General features: G+C 55.2%; 1 protein-coding gene across 2 annotated transcripts; it reads left to right on the top strand.

The window, feature by feature from the left end:
* The first annotated feature begins 4,877 nt into the window (after window positions 1-4,877).
* On the top strand, window positions 4,878-12,940 carry MCAT (malonyl-CoA-acyl carrier protein transacylase). Of its 2 annotated transcripts, XM_027070538.2 has the most exons (4): window positions 4,886-5,381; window positions 6,727-6,814; window positions 9,298-9,515; window positions 12,458-12,940. In XM_027070538.2, the coding sequence occupies exons 1-4, from the start codon at window positions 4,959-4,961 to the stop codon at window positions 12,878-12,880; spliced, it is 1,152 nt and encodes a 383-aa protein (XP_026926339.1). In that variant the 5' UTR covers window positions 4,886-4,958; the 3' UTR covers window positions 12,881-12,940. The 2 variants fall into 2 exon arrangements, with proteins under 2 accessions (XP_026926342.1, XP_026926339.1); XM_027070541.2 differs by lacking the exon at window positions 9,298-9,515 and having other exon boundaries at window positions 4,878-5,381; window positions 12,458-12,578.
* The last annotated feature ends 3,537 nt before the right edge of the window (window positions 12,941-16,477 follow it).

Raw genomic sequence — 16,477 nt, 5'->3', positions numbered from 1 at the left:
TCAGTGAGTGACTTTGTCCACGCCCTTTTCTAAGGGCGTCACACATTCCTTTACAAGAACGCCTTCATGGGGGCGCCTGGGTGGCTCAGTCGGTTGACCGTCCGACTTCGGCTCAGGTCACGATCTCACTGTCTGTGAGTTCGAGCCCCGCGCCAGGCTCTGGGCTGATGGCTCAGAGCCTGGAGCCTGCTTCCGATTCTGTGTCTCCCTCTCTCTCTGCCCCTCCCCCGTTCATGCTCTGTCTCTGTCTCAAAAATAAATAAATGTTAAAAAAAAAATAAAAAAAAAAAGAATGCCTTCACGCTGTAAATGGTTTTATAATTTTTCTTCCTTCCCCTTACAATAAACCAGAAGCCTCTTTCTACGCTAGCAAACGTTTGCCTACAGTGTTTTTACTTAACTGTGAAGTGTTCCCTACAAACAGAAATATATATAAAATGCTGTGTACACTTTAAAATAAAAATAAAAAGGCACCTGAGTGTCCACTCCCCAGGTCAAGGAATAGAAGATTGCCAGCGCCCCAGGGGCCTCCTAGTATTCTGATTCCTCCCTGCCACCCCAAGATCACCTCTAACTGGATTTGTGTGTTAAACATGGCCGTGCTTTCCTTTAGAGTTCTGTTAATACCACCCAGCTATGACTCCCTGAGCACTCTATTGATTAGCTTTGAACAGCGGGGCAGCACAAAACTGGCTGGAGAGAGTGGGCATGACGGTCAGACCAGAGGAAGACCCCTAGGAAAGGAAGACTGGATTGGGCCTCTGACAAACATTGGCAAGAGCCCCTGAAGGGGCAGAGGGTAAGGTTGGGGGTGAGGCTCCCCTGCCGGCACGTCTGTGGCTGGGACATGGGCATTTCGCAGGAAATGGGCAGAGGCTTGGGCTTTTCTGCCTCGTTGCTTGTGAGCTCACCGGACCTGTATTCAGCTCTCAGGAGTAGGGGTGCACACTTCTGAGAGGGGGGAACAGGCAGCTGAGCCAGGCAGCAGGGAATGGAGGGGACAAGAGGGTCTCACCACCCTGTGATCCAGATCGGCCAAGTGCAGACAAGAATCTGGGCCGGGCTCACTGGGGATTCTGTTCCCAAGGAGGCAGTAGAGCCACTGCTAGGGTCTTGGTGATGGCGGCCCTCGTAGGCGTGGGGCACACATCATTCCGGGTCTCTCTTCGCCACCACCTCGGGGATGCCCTCGACCCCTTCTGCTGGCCGGCTCCTCATTTCCTAGTTGGTTCCACCCATGTTTGTGCTGAGCCCATCCTCCAGGGGTTCTTGAGAAAGACTGTGTAGGAAGGGCCATTTTGAAATCGTGCATTCTAGGGGTGCCTGAGTGGCTCGGTCGGCTAACAGTCCAACTCTTGGTTTCTGCTCAGGTCATGATCTCACGGTTTCCTGAGTTCGAGCCCCGCATCAGGCTCCATGCTGACGGTGTGGAGCCTGCTTGGGATTTTCTCTCTCTCCCTCTCTCTGCCCCTCCCCTTCTCACACTGTCTGTCTCTCTCAAGATAAATAAACTCAAAAAAAGAAAGAAAGAAAGAAAGAAAGAAAGAAAGAAAGAAAGAAAGAAAGAAAGAAAGAAAGAAAGAAAAGAAATCCAGGGGCGTCTGGGTGGCTCAGTCAATTAAGCGTCCAACTTTGGCTCAAGTCATGATCTCACAGCTCATGGGTTCGAGGCCCATGTCGGGCTCTGTGCTGACAGCTCGGAGCCTGGAGCCTGCTTCGGATTCTGTGTCTCCCTCTCTCTCTCTACCCCTCCCCTGCTCATGCTCTGTCTCTGTCTCTCAAAAATAAAATAAAAACATTAAACAAATATTTTTTCAAAAAAAGAAATCTTGCCTTCTATCTCATGGTTGACTGATGCTTGGCTGAGGAAGAACTCAAAGTTGGAGACCGTTATCCATCCAGATCCTGAAGACATTCAGTCTTCCTGCTGACGCCGGGCTGATGAGCAGGCTGGAGTCATTCAGAGATTGGAGGCTTTGCATGTGACCTATTTTGTTCTTCCTGGAAGATTTTAAGACTTTTGTCCCTAGAGGTCTGGACTGTCACATGGATAGTCCTCTATGGGGGTCTAATTTCATCCATTGTGCCTGTGCTCAGGGGGCCCTCCCATATGGGAAACTCATACCCTTCGTTTTTCAGAAATTGAATTTCTTTTGGATGATTTCCTTCCCTCCATTTTCTCACTTCTCTTCCTGAAACCCTTGTTACTCAGAATCCTCGACCTCCTAGGCTGGTCCTGTAACTTCCTTTTCTCTTCCACTTCTCATGGGCTTTTGGTTTTGGTTTGATTTTCGGATTTCAGGATTGTTATATTTTACCTACTGTGAGATTTCCTCAACTTTCTCCTCCTGGCCTTCTATTGAGCTTTTCATTCCTGCTGTCCTCTTTTTAATTTCCAAGAGATTCTTATTTGTTTTCTAAATGTTTTTTTATATATAATTTTTTGTTGATTTTGTTCATGGATACAGCATCTTCTCTTACCTCTCAACTATCTATGATAGTTTTCTTAAAACAATTATTTTCTTCTCTTACCATAGTCTCTGAATCCCATGCATTGTGGGGTGTGTGTGTGTGTGTGTGTGTGTGTGTGTGTGTTCTGTTTGTAAGAGGCTTTCCTCAGATGCTTGGGAATTTTGGGCTGGCTGCTCATGATTATGAGGAAAGAAAACACGTGTGAGGATAGTATTTGTTGGTTTAACATCACTGTGAGTTGGAACTTGTCTGGCCATTTGTCTGGGAACTTCCTGGATTGTCAATATCTTTCAGATTTCCTCTTGAACTGGTCAGATTCCCCACGATCCTTCAGTCCCTTCCGTGGAGGGTAGGGGCCTGGCTCCAGGTTTCTGGGAGCTTAGTGGGGGAGAGCACTGGAGATCTCTACATTCGGCCTACCCACTTTAGCAGAGTACCCACATTCACCATTGTCCCTGTCCAATCCTTTCCAGAGCTAAACCCCAGATGTTTGCCAGATGAGGGAGGGGTTCCACTCAGTGGCTCGAGAGAGGGGCCTAAAGATCTAACTGTTTGGGGCACCCGGGTGGCTCAGTCGGTTAAGTGTCTGACTTTGGCTCAGGTCATGATCTGTGGAGTTTGAGCCCTGTGTCGGGCTCTGTACTGACAGATCAGAGCCTGGAGCCTGCTTTGGATTCTGTGTCTCTCTTTCTCTCTGCCCCTCCCCTGCACTCTCTCTCTCTCTTTCTCTCAACAAAAAATAAAAAAACTTAAAAAAATTTTTTAAATAAATAAAGATCTGTTCTTCAAAGATATCTTCAAGATACCTCTTTATTTTAACCTTCTTTCACCCCTAGGTCTATAAGCTGCCAGTTCCTAAGCTTTTGAGGAATCTGCTGATAAATAGGACTTGGTCACCTTTCCCCACTGTCAGGAGGATTTGGCTATGCGGAGTTTACGAAGTCAGGTAATACTGGTCTTCCTTCTTTTCAGCTTCCAGAAGTTCTGTTGCAAGGGCCCTCTTTCTTGTTCTCCCTGTCCTTGTGGATTTACGTCTTTAAAAGATTCCTTTACTGTGGATTTATAGGCTTCTGGAGGCAGCGTGTGCTCTATCCATGTCTTAACCTGAAAACCTCCTCCACATCTTTGATGACCACAGGGTCATATAGATCTGCCGTAACCCATTTAAGGAATCTCCTCTGGTCGAATATATGGCTTATTTCCACTTTTTCCTTGTTAAAAGCAAGGCTGCACTGGATGTTCTGAGAGTTAGGGCTTTGCACATGTGATTCTTAGGACGAACGCACTGAAGTAGATTTGTTGATGTAATTCTATCTGGATCTTTCTCATTATGGTGGGGGTGTGTGTGTGTGTGTGTCTGTCTGTCTCCTGGGCTGGCAGGAAATGAGAGAGGAGCAGAGGGTAAGTGGGGTGAGGTCAGAGTTACACTCTCCCTGAGCAGACTCACACTACTGCTCAGAAACCTATAACCTCCACTTCGAATGCCGCTTCTGTCTCCAACCACCTATCATTCAGTCTTTGTGCCTTTGCCCACTCACCTGTAAATTGAGGATAATAATAGCACCTATCCATCACTTCCTTGCCTGAGGAATTGAATCAGCCAATAATGCCACGGGGTGCCTTGTTGGCTCAGTCAGTAGAGCAAGCGACTCTTGATCTCAGGGTCATGAGTTCAAGCCCTACATCGGGCATGGAGCCTACTTTAAAAATAAATTAAGGGGCGCCTGGGTGGCTCAGTCGGTTAACTGTCTGACTTCCGCTCAGGTCATGATCTCCCTGGGTTTGTGAGTTAGAGCAGCGCGTCGGGCTCTGTGCTGGCAGCTCCGAGACTGGAGCCTGCTTCGGATTCTGTGTCTCCTCCTCCCTCTGCCCCTCCCATGCTCATGCTCTGTTTCTCTGTCTCAATAATAAATAAACGTTAATAAAAAAAATAATCAATCAATTAATTAAATACATGCATATATACATACATACAAAATAAGCTAAGGTCTGAAAAACATCCAGGGCTTTGTTCAATGGAACAGATACTTATTGGATGCTTATAGGTGCCTGTTTGGCTTGTAGACAAGATTCTTCGAGAGAGCTGTTCTCTGGCTTACCGCACAGAGCTGCTGAGAAATCAGGCAGGAGGAACAACAACGTGGAAGCGTCTTAACTGCCCTTCACGAGCTAGGTAGAAAGAGTGAGTATTACAGCGCGTTCGCCGTTCCTTCAATAACTACTTGCGCCGGCCGACGGCTGTGCGGTGCCCACCCTTACTCGCTCCGGCGCGGGTTCCCGCGAGCGCCCGGGTCACCCCAGGCCCCGGCGCGCAGCCGCACAGGCTGGCGGAGCCGGGGCGGAACCAGTAGCCGCGGAACCTTTCTTCCCGCCCCCCGGAAGACCCGGCCCGCCCGGCGGGAAATGCGACAAGGACCGCGCCGCGCCGCGCCGTCCTCACTGCGCCTCGGTCGCCACGGTAACGCACCGGGGGCAGCGGCCTCGCCATGAGCGTGCGGGTCGCGCGGGCTGCGTGGGCCCGGGATTGGGGCGCGGGCTGCCGCCGGGGCGCTTCGAACTTCCCGCTGCCTCCGCCGGGCGCCGTGAACGTGGCGGAGCTGCTGCGAGATGCCACAGCCGCGGAGGAAGGGCCCCGGGAGGCGGCGGCGCGGCGGCGGCCGCCGGGCCAGTGCTCGGTGCTGCTCTTCCCGGGCCAGGGTAGCCAGGTGGTGGGCATGGGCCGGGGGCTGCTCGGCTACCCGCGCGTCCGCGAGCTCTACGCCGCCGCCCGCAGCGTGCTGGGCTACGACCTGCTGGAGCTGAGCCTGCACGGGCCGCAGGAGGCCCTGGACCGCACCGTGCACTGCCAGCCCGCTGTCTTCGTGGCTTCGCTGGCCGCCGTCGAGAAACTGCATCACCTGCAGCCCGCGGTGAGGCCCTGCCCTGCGCGAGCTCCGCCAGCCAGGCCAGGACGCACCTTCCAGGCCCCAGTGCTCCCACGTATGATGCACGGGGCACATTCTCACCGAGTTCCCCCTCGGCGCCAGGCGCTGTTCTAGGCGCTGGGGATACAGCCCTGAACAAAACAGGGATCCGTGCCTTAGGGGAGCCTGCGTGTTCGGGGAAGGGAGATAGATAATGAAGAACTATTTGTGTCAATGACATAGCATGTTACATAGGGTGTACTAGAAAGGAAAATAGAGCAGGGAAAGGGGTTGGGAAGTCGAGGGCTGGGCTGCAATTTTAAATAACCCTAGTCATTTGTTGACTACCAAATTATTTTAAAGTTTTTTTTAACTTTTTTTTTATTATTTATTTTTGAGAGATAGAGACAGAGCATGAGCGGGGGAGGGACAGAGAGAGAAGGAAGCAGAATCCGAAGCAGGCTCTAGGCTCTGAGGTGTTAGCAAAGAGCCCGATGCGAGGCTTGGACCCACGAAACTGTGAGATCACGACCTGAGCGGAAGTCAGCAGCTTAACCTACTGAGCCACCCAGGCGCCCCATTACTAAATTATTTTAGAAGGATTAAACTTCAACCTTAAATGAAGGATCATGAGGAGGAGGATGTGTGAGAATGTCACTTCACTTGAAGGTGTGAATTGACTGCTGTTAATATTTAATGCTATCGGAACAGTAAATGTGAAGCCCTACTTTACAGCCTTTACTCCGTGCTCACAACCCGGTGAGGTAAATACAGTTACTTTGTGGATGAGAGAAGGTGACTCGGAGACACTAACAGACTTAGTCGAGTGGTCCTGTTGAGTCGTGGCGGTAACAACTGCTCACCCTGGGCCAGGTCTGTGCTTCAGCACCTCAGAGACATGATCTTTGCATAACCTTCCCAGTAGTCCTGTGAGGTAGGTTCTGCCCTGTCCCCATTCCACAGACGGGATAACTGAGGCTCAGAGAAGTTAGGGAACCCTCCCAGGCTAAGAATCAAATCCAGCTCTGACTCTGAGACATGTTCTTCTCTCCTTAGCTCCCTCCAGCTCCATCGGGCCTTAGGGGCATCTCCAGGGTGGAGGCAAGAGACTCCAGAGCCCTGGGTTGGAGTCCCAGCTCACCACAGAACCAGCTAGCAGGCTTTAACTTGCCTGGCCAGGAAAGGTCCTCATCAGTAGGAGGAGTGCCCTCTTCTAGCTGGAGCACTGGGCCAGTGGCTCCTGGCTTGTGGAGCCTCTCCACACCCTGCCAGCTCTCAAGTGCAGAGCCCCAGACTGAACCCCCCCCCCCCCCCAAGAACTTGGCCTCATGTCCTGCCTCTGTCACCACAGGTTATTGAGAACTGTGTTGCTGCTGCCGGATTCAGTGTGGGAGAATTTGCAGCCCTAGTGTTTGCCGGAGCCATGGAATTTTCTGAAGGTACCCAGGAAGGGGTTTGGTTTTGTGCTGGGGTATTCTCTTGCTGGGCTCAACTGGGGACAAAGGACACTGCCAGAAACCATTCTAGAGCCACTCGGGTGATAGAGGAGCACATAGAACGGCATGGGAACCCGAGGACCAGACTTCACCTTGATTCCCTTTTAAGCCTGAAGGGTTCCTTGGGGATTTTCTTTCTTTTTGGAGTCTCCCGAACTCTGCTTGCTTGCCTGCCCTGCACCCTGTCCTGGGTGTTCTCAGTCCACTCCCACACCACAGTGCCTGTCACGTGATAGGTGTTCAGCAGACAGTCCCGGAATGAAAAAGCGTAACTGACTGTTTGATCTTGAACCTATCAGTTTCACTTCTTTTTTTTTTTTTTTAAATATGTATTTATTTCCTAAGTATTTCCTTTCCTTCCTAAGAGTTTTGCTCATAAACTGTTTCACTTACAGTTAAATATGGGCAGAGGACTTGAACAGACATTTCTCTCAAGAAGACATACACATGGCCAACAGGCACATGAAAAGATGTTCCGACATCACTCAGCATTGGGGAAATGCACATCAAAACCACACTGAGATACCACCCACTAGGATGGCTTTAACTAAAATAATAATAGTAATAGTAGTAATCATGAGCGTTGGCAAGAATGAAAAAATAGGACCCTCAGACATCGCTGGTGAGACTGTAAAACAGTGCAGCCTCTGCGGAAGACGGTTTGGCAGTGTTCCTGAAGAAGTTACAAATAGAATTACCCTGTGGCCCAGTGATTCTACCCAGAGGTATATACCTGGGAAATGAAAACGTGTCCACACAGAAAAACCTGTACACGGATGTTCATAAAAGTGTTCGTTATTCGCAATGGCCAACAGGTGGAAACAACCCGTATGTCCATCATCAGATGATGAACAAGTTGCGCTCTGGCCACGTCATGGAATATTATTCAGCCATGACGAGGAGTAGAGTGCTGATACATGGTGCAATGTGGATGAGCCTCAAAAGCATGCTCAGTAGAAGAAGTTGGACACAAAAGGTCACATGTTGTGTGACCCCTTTTCTATGAAATATCCAGAATTTGCAAACCCACAGAGACAACAGATGACAGGTTACTGGAGGTGGAGGAAAGGAGAAGTGGGGAGAGATTACTTAGCAGATACGGGGTGTTTTATGGAAACAACAAAAACCACTGAATTATACACTTGAAACTGACTTTTACTGCATTTTACTTTGATGCAGCGTTATGGCACTATTAAGGAAGCGATAAGAAACGTTGCATATTCACACATCCTAATAAAACTATTTTATACGTACGTAGTTTTATGTGCACATAATTTGCAGAATTAGAGCGTATGTGTATTCCTGGTTTTATTTCACTTGACGTTTTGCATGGTTACTTAATGCCTGCACGGGAGGACTTGCAATACTCTCTCCTACCCCCTACCTCAGGCCGTCTCTGGATCCGCTCCGCAGCCTTACCTGTGTAAGGGGCCGGCAAGCCAGTACAAATGAGTGTATGTGCCAAGTGAAGGAACGTGCGTGAGAAAGGGTGCAGGGGGTGCCCCTCACACCTCTGTTGTCCCAGCAAACCCCGGACTGGTCCCTTACCCTCTCCTTGGCCCGGTCACCCACCACCCGCCAGGGAGCAGACCCAGGACCAGGATGATGGACGTCCAGTGGTGACAGGCCCTTCTTACGTCACGGTCAGTGGAGTTGCCTGGCCTGTCCTCTCACCTTGCACTTGAGCTGCACTGACCCGGGAGCTCTGCATTTCAGCTTGTTTCCCTTGGCGGTGTCCTTGCTCTCCAGCCCCAAGGGGGGGGGGCAGCAAAGCCGGATTTATGAGAATCCTGTACTATTGCAACACTCATTCCCAGTTTTCACAACAATCCAGGCAGATGAGATATTCTCATCCTGATTTTACTAAAAACTGGACCCGGAAGGTCATGACTTGCCCAAAGCAGTATAGCTCAAAGTCTGTTCCTTCGCACCAGGGCTTCTCAACAGCAGCACTGTTGTTGACGTTTGGGGCCGTATATTCCATGTTCGGGGTGGGGCTGTGCGCTGTAAGATGTCAAGCAGCATCTCTGGCTTCTACCTGCCAGATGCCGGTAGCACGCGCACATGCCCCCCCAACAGCCCCCCACACTCCACTCTTGTGACAATAAGTGTCTCCAGACACCGCCCTGAGGCAGAATCACCCCTGGTTAAGAACCACCATTGTACATCAAGCCGGCTTTAAGGCCGGGAGCTCCGTGCTTTAATTTCTATGGTGCCAAGGACGCCCCCACCCTTTTCGTGATGGCAGTACCACCCCTGTGTCATGGGTACAGATGTAGTGGAACTGTGGCCTTGTGGACTGGTGACAGATACCACCGTCTGCGTCTCCAGCCCGCAGTGTGGAACTTGTGCTTTGTCTGTCGGGTCTGGGCATCCCTCCTTCATCATGTGCCCTGATCGTTCCAAATGCGCTTCTCTCCGGATAGGTTTGCATGCGGTGAAAATCCGAGCTGAGGCCATGCAGGAAGCCTCGGAAGCTGTCCCCAGTGGGATGCTGTCTGTCCTTGGCCAGCCTCAGTCCAAGTTCACCTTCGCCTGTTTGGAAGCCCGGGAGCACTGCAAGACTTTGGGCGTAGAGAACCCCGTGTGTGAGGTGGCCAGCTACCTCTTTCCTGATTGCAGGGTGATCTCAGGACACCTGGAGGTTGGTGTTGATGGGAACAGCCTTCATAGACCCCAGTCCAGCCCGGAAGGTTCCACCCACACTCGTGAGCCCGCGGTGGCGTGATGGGCGCTCTGCCCAGCCGTGGCCTTTGGGAGGTACTTGAGGGCCAGCAGGGGGCAGAGTCAGGGGTAGCACTGCAGAAAGAGGCAAGAGGCTGGGCTACTGTCCCCACCCTGCCACGCATAGATGAGGACCTTGGGCAAATAACCAGATCACCTGGCCCTCGTGGAAGGTAAGGGGCTGGACCAGATGATCCGGGGCCTTCCTGTAAATTCTGCGATTCTCACAACCTCTGATCTGGTTGCTTTCTTGGCGACAGAGAAGCCATTCTTGCCAGGTTGCTCCCTCCTGCTGTGTCTTTTCGTAGGTGTCTGTTTTTGTCCCGAGTTCATTTTCTTTCCTCCTGTCCTTCCTTCCATTCACTGTGTTTCCAGACGTCTCCCGAGCAGCTCCTCTGTAATGAGCACTGAGGGTACACAAACTGACAAGCCGTGAACAGGTGGCCTCGGGTTTGGGGTGTAGCAAGGGTCAGGCTGGCTGCCAGAGGGCCTGAGGCACCACCAGGAGTGGTGCTGGGAGGGTAAGTTTGCAGGGGGAGGGCGTCTCAGCGGAGAGGCAGGGAGCCACCACAGGAAAGGGCCTGGCCCAGGGGATGCCAGGTGGGTCCGCACAGGGTCCCACCAGGGGCTGCAGGGACGGGCCTGTGCCTCCCCTACTCGTCCCGGCCCTGCGGCCAGTCTCTGCTCCACAGAAGCATGTTTTACACATGAGGAAGCTGAGGCAGAGAGAGCGGCCAGTGCTTAGAGATGGTAGAGGCGGAATGGAGCTCCGGTCTGTCTCATTCTGGAACCTTCTTCCTCCACTTGGACTGCACTCAATCCATCATCCCTGTGAGGCCTTGCCCATGTGCCCGATGTCTTTGTGAATCTCCTCTGAACCAATGAGAGCCACGGTCCCTCTTGTGCTCTGAGATGACGGGAAGACCAGTGAGTGTGGCCCCACGTTCATCATGGAGCTGCTTGCTCATTCCCATTAACAGCCTCGGCAGGGCCTGGAGTGGGCCAGGAGGGGCTCCAAGTCAGGGCCGGTGTCTCCCTCAGGAGCTCCCGGACAGTCGGGTATGCAGGATGACGACTCCCCGGGCTCCCGGGTTTGGCCCTGTGGGGGGTTCGGAAGTGCCACAGCAGAGAGCTCAGGCGAGGGCGGGGTCTTCCTGAGCAGGCAGTCCCTGCGCAACGGCTGATGTGACAAAACTCCTTGGCCTCTGCTAAACCGGCGCCTGGGCCAAGGGCAGCCGCAGAAGAGCCCGCTGCACCGAGGCCGTGGCCTCGAGTCCTGTGGCCCTAACCTCGGACTTGAGCTGGATGAGTCCAGAGACCTCGCGTGGAAGGATGCCAAATGATGCAGGAAGTGCCACAGAGTAGCCATCCGTGTCGACACCGCTGCCCGGGCGGTCCGGGCACGGTGGGAAGGCCTGTGTTCGGAGGGGGCTCCTGGGTGCCCCTCAGTGGCGTGGGGACGAGGGAGAGGGGTGGTGATGTGAACTGTCAGGACAGGCTGGACTCTGCTGCAGTGACAGCCAGCCCGACCCCTCACTGCTTCCCGCAGACGTGGCTCACACTTCGGGTACAGCGTGCTGAGCTGTGCTGAGTTGACGGGCTCCCGGCACAGGACACCGAGACGCGGCGAGCCACAGTCTGCGTCGGCCGTGCCCGGGCAGACGAAGTACACTCATGCCGGGAGGGCCCCAGGGACGGGTGAACGAGTGCCATCCAGCCAAACTCGAATCCTTCCTGCCCTTTGGGGACACAAAGAGCCATCCTGTTACGTACTTTTTTCCAGTGGACGTGGATGGGCTTGGCCTACAAAATCCCTGCTAACCCTTATATAGGGCTTATGTGCCAAGCAGAGTTCTCCTTAGTAGCCTGGGAGGTAACTATTGTCATTATCCCCATTTCACAGAAGAGGGAACTGAGGCACGGAGAGGTAAGGCAAAACTGCCCAAGGTCATACAGCTGCTGTGACCGAGGCTTCCCTTCGGTCTTCTAGGGAACGGCTGCCCAGCCTCTGAGCCGCTGCGGGTGGGGACAGCCTGGAGAGACCGGGCCGGACAGACGGTTTAGTGCCCTGGAAGCCCCGCAGCAGATCCCAGTGGAGGGCCGTCGGGGTGGCAGGACCTGGGCTGTGTCCGGAGGGTATAGGGTCCCTTAAGAATATCTACTACTTTTTAAATATTTGCAAATGCCGTTGTTTGCAAACAGTCCCAAGTTTGGGCAGGTTAGCCAGGGAGGCCCCTTCTGAGCTGAGACCCCCTTCAGGAGAAGGCTTTTGGCTTCTGGGAGACAGAGCTCTTTTCTTCTCTAGAGAAAGCTCAGAAGAGGGGGTTCCAATAGAAGGAAACGAGGCTTGGAGCCTCCCGAATTTTTCTCTTGAGGTTTACGGAGTATAAGGAAAGAGGCTCACGAACAATTTCGGAGGGTGGCTGACAGATCGTTGAAAGCCAGCCGTGTGTCCCAGCCTCTCACACCTCCCGTCGGGTCACCTCCCAGCAGCCTGGTGCAGCAGGTGCAGTTGTGCTCGTTTTACGGATGCAAACAGTTCAGAGAGGTTGAGTGACTTCCCCTGGGCCCCCAAGGTGCGTAGGAGGCGCGCTGGGAGGGACCGCGCTTCCCGGCCCCGCGGTGGTCACCTGCACGGTAGGCTGTGCGAGTGGCCGCACCCCAGAGGGGGACTCGCAGGGTGCCAGCTGCATGGCTGGTTTGAACTGGAACAAAGAGGGGAGGGAGCCTGTCCTTCACAGCCGTTTGCGGGACGGACAGGTGTGGGCGTGCGGGGGTAGCAGCTTCCGTGCGGGACCGCCTCCCCCCGTGTCTCTCCCCCTAGGACGGCCTTGGCTGAAACTCCCTTTCCCTTCCTTCCAGGCCCTGCGGTTCCTCCGGAAGAATTCCTCCAAGTATCACTTCAGACGCACCAAGATGCTGCCGGTTAGCGGTGGGTTCCACACCCGCCTCATGGAGCCGGCCCTGGAGCCCCTGGCCCAAGTTTTAAAGTCGGTTGCTATGAAGGAGCCTCTGGTTTCCGTCCACTCAAACGTCGATGGGAACAGATACAGGCACCCGAAACACATCCGGAAACTGCTGGTGCAGCAGGTGGTCTCCCCGGTGAAGTGGGAGCAGACGATGCACGCCGTCTACGGGAGGAGAAAGGGCACGGAGTTCCCCAAGACTTTTGAAGTAGGACCGGGGAAGCAGCTGGGGAGCATCCTGAAGAGCTGCAACCTGCAGGCCTGGAGGTCCTACGGGCACGTGGAGGTTCTGGAGGACCCGGAGGACGACGGGACCTAGCCCCGGCCCTGCAGGAGGGAGGGAGAGGGGGCCCCGGGATGGGCTGCGGGGGGGGGGGGGGGCCGGACCGGCCCTTCTGTAGGCTTCCTCCTCCCGGAGTGATGGGGAGTCGTGGTCTGCAAAGTGCTTTGAATGCCGCATAAAAAGCGCTGAAAGTATGTCTCCAGCTGACGGGGTGCACGTCTCCTTTTCTCCCCCTGGGCGTGTGCGGTGCTGGGGGGAAAGATGCCAGGAAGTCTTGGCGGGGTCTGGCTCCTCCCGCGCCAGCCCTGCCTGGGGGCATGGGGCGCCTCTGTGAAGTGGGCAGACACCGCCAGGCTGGCAGGTGGGCCTAGGGACTGTGGAGGCTTGGCCTGTTGCCCTGTGGGTGCCATGGGCATACTGGCATGGCCACGAGGCAGGCCGGTGCCACGCAGGCTCCTCCGCTGCCCTGGTAGCCCGTGGACACCCACCGCCAGAACCTTCGCGCTTTCGTCACTGAATGCAAAGGGCTTCAAGACACAGTCGGCCTTGGCAGCCATTCTGTCCACCCCGTTACTCAGCAGTTGGGAGACCTGGGTCAACGTTTGTTTGCTTACCCAACAGGTAGCATTGAGTGTCTGCTGTATGCCTGTGAACGAGCGGCCCCTGCCCTGGTGGGGAAGAGGGTCCTTAGCGAGGCGGGAGGGGTCTGGGGAGGCTGGCCGGGGGCCCTGTTGCCTCCCCCACCCCAGGCGTCCCTCCACACGGTGATCGCCAGGGGTCTACTGTGCGCCCGTGACCCAGCCTGGCACGGGCGATCCTCACTGAGCTTCCCCGCCGGCCCCACAGCGGGAGCAAAGTGCAGGTTCTCTGTGGACGCAGCTCCTGCACTGATACTAAGGGATAATCCTAAACTTCTCGGTGGCTTTTTCATGGATCAGCGATAGCGGGAAAACATTGGTAAGAAACCGCCCCGTTTGGCTGGAAATGTTGCTGTTGTGTGGGCACATGTCAAATCCTGGATAGGTTTCTCCTTTTGAATTCAGCAGTGTTTCTCAACAGGGGCCCCGTTGGCCTCTGGGCGGAACTGGACCGCATCGTGGGGGACTGTGGCGCACAACGTGGACAGCCGTCCCGGCTCCTGGCCGCTCCACGCCCATAGCACTTCCGGGCATCGTGACCCCCGCACGCCCACGTGTGTCCGCAGCCCCAGAGAACCCCTGCAGATACGACCACGAACCCGGTTTTCACCCTGGCCTGAAGGTGACCGCCCTTTGGAGTTCAGTGACGAAGTAACTCTCTTAAAATTTTGTTGTGGAAATTTTCAAATATTCACAAAGAACCTTGCTATTATTTTTAAATAATTGCCAAGTCCGTTTGAACCCTCTTCACCGAGGGCTTCCCTCGCAGGCAGCCTTGGGAGACCAGGCTCTCCAGGCCAGGCTTTCGTTCTCTGGCCGTGCGGTAGGCGGAATGGTGCCGCAGACTTTCCTTCGGCCCCGAGGAACGCGGTCCCACAGGAGGGACCTGGAGAAGCGGGAGCGAGACTTCCCACGCGACAGGCCTCACTGCCTCTCTGGGCCACGGCCCTTTTCCTCGGGGGTCTGGGATGGTGCTCCCAGGTCCTCAGGTCCTCAGGTCCAAGCCAGAGGAGAGGGATGGAACAGCAGTCAAGGGACATATGGTCCTACCTTAAAGAAGGTTCCAGAAAGCTAGCAAGATCTCTGCCCCGTAGGGGGGGAACAGAAAGATGAAAGCAGGCAGTGTTCACCTCCACTGGGGGAGACCCGGGCCGGGCGGCCCCTCGCCCACCCTGCTCCCGCAGACTTGGAGTCTGGGTGAGTCACGAGGTGCGGGGAGTCATGGGGGAGCCCAGGGTCTGGGTGGTGGTGGAAATTGCGTCCGGCTCCTGGGCAGGATGCGGGCCGGTTCACGCCCCCCCCCCCCCCCCAGGAAAATACCCTCTGCCATAGTTGGTCCCACAGTGCCAGCCCACCCCAAGGCAGGAATCCCACCTGCCACCGCGTTCGGGTCCCTCGCCAGCAGAGACCCTTGGCCCGTTGGTCCTCCCGGCAGCTTGCCTCCCTCAGTCCGCCAGGGGCTGGGGGCCGGGGGCCGCTTCCCTGCCTGGCGGGACCGGGTTTCCCTGGGCACCTTCTAAGAGAATCAGGTCTTGCTGCCTCATGTGCGGAAATGCTGCCTGGACCCAGGGCCTTGATCAAAAGCCTCTGAAACCGCAAAGAGGGGGCCCCTCGTGCCTCCACAGCCTCATCCCCTCCTCTGGGAAAGTACTTCCTGTCTCCCCAGGGGGTCAGGGTCCATGTCCGCCCTGTGGCAGTGGGACCCTGTGGTCCCCTGGGACCTGCTGCAGAGGCCCAGGAGACAGGGGCATCACGCAGAGATGCTTCAGGAATCATGAGGCCCCTGGGCGACCACGCGGTCTGCCCCCTGCCGGGGAGGGACGGGCCTCCGGTCCTGCCTTTTGGCGGTTGTTGGGAGAGTGACTTCCGGGAACACTGTTGCTCAGCGTCTGTCTGCAGCTCGTGCAAGTTGCCACGTGGATGAACCAGACTGGGTTTGGCTGCGCCCCCTTCCCCGTCTGTGGGCCTCAACCTCGGCGTCTTACTGCCCGGACCGGCTCACGTTGGTGGTCAGAGGATCCCAGTTGCATCGGGGATTGGCGGATCCTGGTGCCACTTTGGTCGAGCCTCCTCCTTCTCTGGGCCTCAGTTTCCCCACCTGGAGGGGTGGGCTTTCTTGAGGAGACAAGTAAAGTGCTGGCTCCAGACGGCCACAGCTGCGTCGGCTTGGGGGGTCGAGAGGCCACCACCTCGCGTGGGGGCGCAGACGCTGGGGCCAGCTCATCAAGGCCCCGGGGTTGGCACGAACGGAGTAGACACTGGCCGTGGCCACCTCCCTCGTGCTCGGGAGGGTCTCCCTGGCCCGGGGCCTTTGTACGTGCTGCTCCCAGTAGCTGGGTGACCCTTCCCCTCTCATCTTCGCCACAGCCAGCGTCTCTAGACGGGCCTGGTCTTCCGTGGCTCGTCCACCCCGGCCCCGCCATTTTCTCAGTCCTTTCCCGCCTTCAGAACACAGCCCACAGGTCTTAGCTCATCTGCGTGTGCTTTTTTTCCTCCCAAAAAACAATGGGAGATTTGAGGGACCAGGTATTCACACCCCCAGGACCTGTGCCCAAGCCTAGCACAGTAGGGGCTCCTCCGATGTCCATGGGTGTGAATATCACAAACCCTAGAACGCTGGGGAAGGGGTCCCCAAATTCCTGCAGGGAGGAGCCACTGCACCAGCTATACCCGAGGGCTCCATAAACAGCATTTCCTTTCCCTCCTCTCTCTGAAGAACCCCAAACTCCTGGAGAAGCCACAGGCACCCCTGGCCACATCTAACATCTAAGCTGGGTACGTGGTTGGGTGGGCAATTCTGTCCCCACAGTTTAGGGGAGAGCAAGCTGGTGGTCACAGAAGACTTCTTAGAAGAGGTGCCTCTAGGGGTACCTGGGTGGTCAGTCGGTTAAGCGTCCAACTTTGGCTCAGGCCTGATCTCCTGGTTCGTGAGTTCGAGCCCCGCGTCGGGCTCTGGGCTGACAGCTCGGAGCTTGGAGCCTGTTTCAGATTCTGT

Source organism: Acinonyx jubatus, chromosome B4, assembly GCF_027475565.1.
Source record: "Acinonyx jubatus isolate Ajub_Pintada_27869175 chromosome B4, VMU_Ajub_asm_v1.0, whole genome shotgun sequence".
NCBI lineage: Eukaryota > Metazoa > Chordata > Mammalia > Carnivora > Felidae > Acinonyx > Acinonyx jubatus.
The sequence above is the reverse complement of the archived record's forward strand: the minus strand, read 5'-3'. Positions and strand labels throughout refer to the sequence as shown.

Coding starts and splice junctions, on each gene's coding strand:
- MCAT (XM_027070538.2), top strand. CDS start 4,959: ATGAGCGTGCGGGTCGCGCGGGCTGCGTGGGCCCGGGATTGGGGCGCG. Junction 5,382..6,726: donor TGCATCACCTGCAGCCCGCG/GTGAGGCCCTGC, acceptor CTGTCACCACAG/GTTATTGAGAACTGTGTTGC. Junction 9,516..12,457: donor TGATCTCAGGACACCTGGAG/GTTGGTGTTGAT, acceptor CCTTCCTTCCAG/GCCCTGCGGTTCCTCCGGAA.